Genomic DNA, 7,656 nt, shown 5'->3' on the forward strand with positions numbered 1-7,656 from the left:
AGAGAGAGAGAGAGAGGGGGAGAGTGAGAAGAGAGAGAGAGAGGGGTAACCAGAGCAAGAAAAGAGCGAGAGAAGCAAAAAAACAGAGGGAACGAGAGAGGGGTGAATTTACGAGGGAGGTGGAAGAGAGAGATGGGGAGAAAAGAGATGTGGGCGGGACAGAGGTCAATTTCAGAGAGGCGAGAGGACAGAGGGAGAGTTTGAGAGATGGAACAAAAGGTCGGTAAAGGGAGAAAAAGGTGTGTAACGGCCAGATGGGAGTGACGCTGGCGGTTGGGGAGGCAGTCGGGACTAATCTCTGAAGCGGGCGCACGAGTGGGCATGCATCTCTGAGCTGCAAGGGTAGCTGGCTTGCTTCGGAAAGCGGTACCGAGTGACGGTTTGAAGCTCTCTCTGACATGCGGTTGTCAGCCAACCGCCTTCTCTTATGCCCAGTCTCCTCGTCTCCCCAAGTCTCTTTCCACATTTGAGCGTTGGAAAATCGTCTGACATCTGACATTGGGTTTCCCAAAAGTCGTTCACCCCTTTCGCCTGCTGCCGGCTCGCTGGTCGGTCGGAAAGGGCAGCCGGGTCGCTTCCCTCATCCCCGGCGAATGGCATCCGGGCCCTCCGTGTCGATCAATTGAGCACTTAAAAACGGGGGGAAAGGATCAGGGCACATCGTGTGTGGATATTCTTCCCTGATCCCCGGTGAATGGCACCCGGGCCCGCCGTGCCTATCAATTGAGCGCTTCAGTACGGGGGAAAAGGATCAGGGTACATCGTGTGTGGATATCCAACTGCACGGGGTGCTCGTGTCGTCGCACATCTTTGCCTGACTGAGTTTGCCCCTTTTTAACACTCAAAGTCCTGAACGGCAGCGGGTCACTGATCCGGCAGACGGCGCATCTCATGACCGCAGTGCTGGTGCCTGCGCCTCGTGCTGTTGCAAAGAAAGAATAGACAGTCGTTTTGTTCCTCTGATTGATAAAACGCCGGCTGGCGCACTGCACCCATGTCCTCGAATGCCGGCTCGTGTTCGAGACAAGAGGCGATCACGGCGACCGGGGTGGCGCGGGCGCACTGGCCAGGGAGGCGCGAGGTGTCTGGCGAGGGAGCGTCAGTGTCGTGAAGATTGGAGCGCACTAGAGAGGATCGAGCCAGTCGTGACAAGCACTGCTCTGTAGTCGCGGGCATACTGCTCTGTACCACAGGAGTGGGAGCGTATGAAGAGGGTCGGGCAGGGAGTGACCACAGGGAGGAGGCCAGCATAAAGGCATCATCTTCATGGCCGTGTCTTCTCCCTCAAACGTTTCGATCCCGGTCGTGAGCCCACACAGCAGCCCGCTGTTGCTGCAATCATCGGCGACGGGCGACACCACAACCCTCGAGTCGAACAAAGACGCCGTTCCCACTCATGCCCGGGAGTCACACGGCCACCAAGACACCCATTTTCAGCGCGCACAGCCCTTTTCCAAACCCCAAACTTGGTCTCGGCCCTCCGCCCTCCGCCAATCTCACCTCGCCTCGACAACTCCCTCTTGCTATGTGGGTCACGCTTCGTTTCGTGCCAAAGGGTACGACTCCAATGGGATCCGACATGTCCCCCGGCGCGATTTTGGTTTTGACATCGCTCTGCTTGGCTCGCTCGTTGCTGGCGGTGTGACACCGTTGCCTGGGGACAGTCGTCCGATCGGGCCTCAACAAATGCGCCGATTCCCCTCTCATGTCCAGAGGCCCGTGGCAGTGACATCCTGCCCTCCCGTTCCACACGTCCGCGTTTGGCGCTGATGCCCCCCACACCAGCGGTGCCAGCAGGTACCGCACGAGGTTTGTCTAGATGGCTGGCCCGCATGCCCCGTTCCCGCCTTTCTGAATGGCCATGTGGCTGCCCCGTGCTGCATTCGGACTGTGGACCACGCATACCAATGTGACTACGACCGCCCCCATGCTCATCTGCATGGTCATTCCTCGCGTCAGCAAATGTCCTCCAACCCCAAGCACAGCCTATGCGATTGACCTGAACATGCCCTTTGCTAGGTGTGTGCCCAAGCCCTTCACGGAAGAACGCAAGGCCATGCTCTTTTGACTCACACTGCCGCCGCCTCGTCATTTCCCCTTTTCCCTGTTTCCGCCCTTCCTCTCGCCTCTGGCCCCGAGCGCCAAGCGTCACGCCCCTACGCCCGCCACCCCAGAACCTTTGAAAAATCCTTTGCGCATGGCCACGGGCGCCCAGCATCCGTCATCCACAATTACACTCGGCTCGCCATCATGCCCTGCCCTCGTTCCCTCCCCGGCACCACGGCCAACCATCCCATCACGCGCGGTCTTTTGACCCGCTCGTCGGGTGCATGTCGTATCTTGATCCTTCTCCTCCTCACCCTGTCTGCCCTCGGTCACGCCAACCTTACACCTTCCGAAGACAACCTCGGCGATTTTTTCTATGGCAGCCAACGTTTCATTGCTCTCGAGGTTCGAGGACTTGGTCACCTTGACGTCGTCCAGCGTAGCTCGTCTCACATCAAACACTCCCAGATTCTCACGCCCTTTCCGTGCACGTGTAGAGCGAGGCTCAGGGTGTCAAAGTAAAACACGCCTAGCAAGGCTTTGCCCTTGTTTCAGGCTTCTCATCGGGATTCCAGCTAACTCCACGCAGTCAGTCTGCCGCTCCGCCGCACCGATGCTCCTGTACAGGCTCAAGTTTGACCCCCTCTCCGGCTACCAACGTGCCAAATTCTTCAACCTCTTAGGTGGGCGCTGCAACTGCCATGACATTGAACCATGCTCCGATTTCGCGACGCAGTCCTGTTTCCGAGCTAAAGCCTGCTTTGACGACAACCAGAAGAGCTGCCTGCGCTTCCGAGGCTGCGATGAAGATGATGACGATCAACACCGCAAGCGCGTACGCCCAATGCTCATCTTCTCCCACGTTTTCTTTCTCACCGCTGTCACAGTCGGACGCGGCCCACACGTTGGTTAATCCTCACTCATGTTGGCGTCTTTCAACAGGTGAAGCTGGCTGCCACCTGCGGTGGCCGAGGTGGCTCAGCCTTGTCAGACCGTGACAAAAAGCGCGTCTTCAAAATTCTCACCAACGTCGTCAACAACTGCGAGTATATTGATGAGGTTCGCATCCGACCATTTGCAACTTGCACTGATTCGCGTTCCCGAAAGGTTCCAGTGCATTGGTGGGGTTTGCCTTGACCACCTGGCCCGGCCATTCATCCTCTCAGCCATGTCGCGTGCGACTTCGTGACGAAGACGACCTGAAGCTGTCTGAAAAATCGACTAAAAAACGCTATGACATCAAGGTCAAAGTCCAAACAAAGCAGGTACGTGAGCATGCGTGTGCGTGGTTGAATGTACACGGGCGCCTTCCTGACTGGCCTCACACCTTCCAAACATGATCGTTTGTGCGTATGCTCGAAACACTGTCTGCAACCACAATTATATTCCACGCAGGACGCAAAGGCCCTGAAAAAGTGCTTGAAAAAAATCGATGACCGTCTACTACAAAGAAAAGACTGCGTCGTGCGCATAAAGTCCAGTCTGCTTCCTTTGCCGCTCACATCAACATCGACCACATCGACCACATCGATCACATCGACTAGCACAAGCACCACGGCAACGACGACCAGCACGACTAGTACGGCTAGCATGACGACCACGACCACGACGACCACGACGACCACGACAACCGAAACGACTACAACCAGCACGACCAGCACGACCAGCACGACTAGCACGACCAGCACGACCAACACGACCACCACGAGTACCACGACGACCACAGCCAGCACGACCAGCACGAGTACCACGACCACCACGAACACGAGTACCACGAGTACCACGAGTACCACGAGTACCACGACCACCACGACTAGCACGACCACCACGAGTACCACGACTAGCACTAGCACCACGACCACCACGAGTACCACCAGTACCACGACCACGACAACCAGCACGACTAGCACGAGTACCACGACCACCACGAGTACCACGACCACCACGAGTACCACGAGTACCACGACCACCACAACTAGCACAACCAGCACAACCAGCACAACCAGCACAACCAGCATAACCAGCACGACCACCACGACCACCACGAGTACCACGACCAGCACGACGACAACGACCAGCACGACGACAACGACCAGCACGAGTACCACGACCAGCACGACGACAACGACCACCACGAGTACCACGACCACCACGAGTACCACGACTAGCACTAGCACCACGACCACCACGAGTACCACGACTAGCACCAGCACGAGTACCACGACCAGCACGAGTACCACGACTAGCACTACCACCACTTGTACCACGAGTACCACGAGTACCACGACCACGACCACAATAACTACCAGCACGAGTACCACGACCACGACAACCAGCACGACTAGCACGAGTACCACGACCACCACGAGTACCACGACCACCACGAGTACCACGAGTACCACGACCAACACGACGACAACGACCAGCACGAGTACCACGACCACGACGACCATCACGACCACCACGAGTACCACGAGTACCACGAGTACCACAAGCACCACGAGTACCACGACCACAACAACCACAACAACTACCACGACCAGTACGACTAGCAAACCGAGCACAGCTACCACAACCACATCAACCAGCACAACTAGCACAGCCAGCACAACCTCTACAACCAATGCCGCGACCAGCGCGACTATTACAACCACCACTACAAACCAGGCGCCCAATCCTACGACAACTACGACCACGTTGGATACAGCATCAACTACGAGTGGTGCAGTGCCCGGGTGGATAGCGGGTGGATCGCGTGAATCTTGCTTTGACGCATGCAGTGCGCTGGGGCTGCCATGCCAAGACGGCCCATTGGATGCAATCAATTCTCCGGCGCGTTTTATGGACGTTGTTACTCAAGGCCTTGGGCTACCCGAGACAACATGTCGGAACGCACCAAGTCAATCTGGCAGTGGAAACGCGCCTTTCATGACAACCAACGGTGGCTGCTCATATCCAAGCGGCTCAAGTTCGCCGATTTTGTGCGAGACAACCCCGTCGAATCCGACGTTTCGCCGTATTTGTTGCTGTTCGCCTGATCCTACTGCTTGTCCGGCAAGTTTCTAAGGACAGTGTCGCTCTGGCATCTTGACGGGTTGACGACGGAGCGCGAGAGAACAGTGGTATCAGGTTTGAGCCGCTCTTTTAGTTCAGGATTTTGGTTTGGCACTGTGCTGTGCTTGCCGTGGCACCAAGTCTGTCAATAGTATTTGTATGCACACATGTTTGTGTGCGGGGCTTGCACGTATTGTCTTCTTTGCCTCGCTCAATTTACTCATGTTATTACAAGGGCTGGAAGCATCGACCTTGACGCAAAATTAAAATAGGGCCGAAGACTTGAAAGCTATATTGTGGCCAGACTGGGCTGTGCAAAGATTTGGGCAATGTCGTCCCAACTGTTGAGCTTGGCCACGTTGAGTGGAGTCTCTCCTCGCTGTGGGAAGTAGGCCAAAGCCAAATTTTTAAAAAAAAAAAATGAGCTTTATGGGATAGGCACAAGGTTTTTGCCAAAGTTTCCAGGAAGAGCGATTTCTCTTTGCACGAGGCACGCTTACACGATCCAGGACGTTGATTTGAGCGTGTGCCTCAACCAGGCGCTTGATAATGTCGAGGTGACCGTAGCGGCAGCTCCAGTGCAGTGGTGTCCAGCCCGTCTGAATATGATGTGTTGCCACAGGAAGTGAACAACAAGCCGGGCAAAGCTGTGGATGACTGGGTTGAGAGGGCTCACGTTTTCTTTGGCGTTGACATTGGCACCGGCATTGAGCAAGGCCTCAACGATTGCGGTTCTTCCATTTGCGCAGGCGATGTGAAGCGGCGTTCGACCGAGCTGAGGGCCACGATCGGATTGATGGGATTGAGAAAGCACAGGGCCAGGCAAATGAGCATGCTATTTGTTTGTATGTCCATGCCGTGGGTTTGTGTGATCGAGACCCCGTCCCGTGTATGTGTGAGGGTGGGCGAGCGAACCGTGGTCTGGGCATCGACAGATGCACCGGCGGCAAGAAAGCGGTGAACCAGGTCAATGTGGCCCCGAGCGCAGGCCCAGTGCAGCGGAGCGTTTCCATCCTGTCGCGTGGTTGAAGGAGGGGGTGAGCGAGGATACTGGGGGAGGCCAACGCAGTTGAAGAGCGCAACGGGACCTTTGGGCTCAGAGTGAGAGCAAGCGTCTGAACATCATCTGGGTGCTGGATGTCAAGATAGGCTGAGGCAGGCAGGCTGGAGGCACTGCGACATGCGGAACGAAGGCGTTGCCCTCGACGGGCCATCGTAGCGGTGGTCTGTGGAGCGGGGCTGCTGATGCAGTCGATGGCAGCATCAGAGTCAGCTTGGCCAGGCGCCCTGGAATGGCTGGCCCAAGCCTCGGCACACCACGCCACAGCGACCAGCATGTTGTGCAAAAAGGATCAAGCTCAGGAAGCCAAAGGGGATCAGGAAAGAGGGGGAGAGCCAGAAGCTGTTTGTCGTATCAGGATGAAGGCACAAGTGTTTTGAGAGGCAGGAGGAAGAGGGGAGGAAGAGGGATGGAAGGAGGCAGAGGGGAAGGAGGATGGGAGGAGGGATGGGAGGCAGGAGGAAGGAGGAGGAAGAAGGAATGGGAGGCAGGAGGAAGGAGGAGGAAGAAAGGAAGGAGGAGGCAGAGGGGATAGAAGGAGGCAGAGAGGAAGGAGGAGGCAGAAAGGAAGAGGGGATAGAAGGAGGAGGCAGAGAGGAGGCAGAGAGGATGGGGGAAGCAGCAGGTGTCAAATGCGCTGCAGCGGCGTCTCTCTCTTTTTTTTTTTTTTTTTGCCGAAATCCGGAGAGACGTCCGCATGCTGACAATTCCAACAGGAGTTTATATTGAAGAGTTACATGTGAAATTGGTATTTTAGTCAACGCAAGGTTTGAAGGAAGAGTGTATAGTATGACATAGTGTACACATCAATTGATAATTTTGGATGACAATGACGCGACTCGAAAACGCCCTCTGGCCATGCGCCCATCAAAGGAAGTTGTAGCGACTAGCCGACTTTACGTAGATAGCAAGGCATGTACAATGATAACTGATGCATAACGTTATAGGGATGATGCATGTGTAATTAGTTGACGTGGTGTGTCAACTCCAATTGCGGTGATACGTGTGGCATGGGGGCGCTGCACGTATGTGCCATACGATCGGCAAGTGTGATGATATCAAGGGAAATCGTTGTAAAGTGGTGCGTATCGGTGTGGTAATGTGTGTGGGGTGTGTGACTTTGGCATCTGCCATGTATGGCCCGAGTGGACATGAGCGCCCTCTTGCCATCCTCCCTCTTGCTCGTTCCTTTCGATTTCCGTTCATCTCTAGAACGAATGGGTAGTGGTGAACACCTCTCTGACATTATCACGACCGATCTGATTGCTCTCTGCTTTCTGCTTTTAAAATACTTTGCAGACTATCTAAAAACCTTGCCCCTCTCTGAATGTTGTGCATGTTTTCACTCCCTCTCTACCTCCGAGCCCTCCCTCAAAACGTACCTCTACCCCAGCCCCCCTCGTACCTCCCTCCCTCTAGCCCCCCCCCCTCCGCGCACGGCTCATTAAAGAGAGAGAGAAAAAAAAAAACATTTTCGCGCCGCGCGCTCTCTCTCT

The 7,656-nt window shown here is 55.5% G+C and overlaps 1 protein-coding gene across 1 annotated transcript; it reads left to right on the forward strand.

Annotated features, from left to right (window-relative positions):
* Positions 1-1,861: 1,861 nt before the first annotated feature.
* On the forward strand, positions 1,862-5,084 carry MONBRDRAFT_13061 (uncharacterized protein; the record flags this gene model as incomplete). Its single annotated transcript, XM_001750954.1, has 6 exons — positions 1,862-2,019; positions 2,602-2,881; positions 2,989-3,153; positions 3,213-3,311; positions 3,442-4,781; positions 4,907-5,084. 6 exons carry the CDS (start codon positions 1,862-1,864, stop codon positions 5,082-5,084), a joined length of 2,220 nt encoding a protein of 739 aa, XP_001751006.1.
* Between the last annotated feature and the right edge of the window lie 2,572 nt (positions 5,085-7,656).

This window comes from Monosiga brevicollis, genomic scaffold, assembly GCF_000002865.3.
Source record: "Monosiga brevicollis MX1 MONBRscaffold_54 genomic scaffold, whole genome shotgun sequence".
NCBI lineage: Eukaryota > Choanoflagellata > Craspedida > Salpingoecidae > Monosiga > Monosiga brevicollis.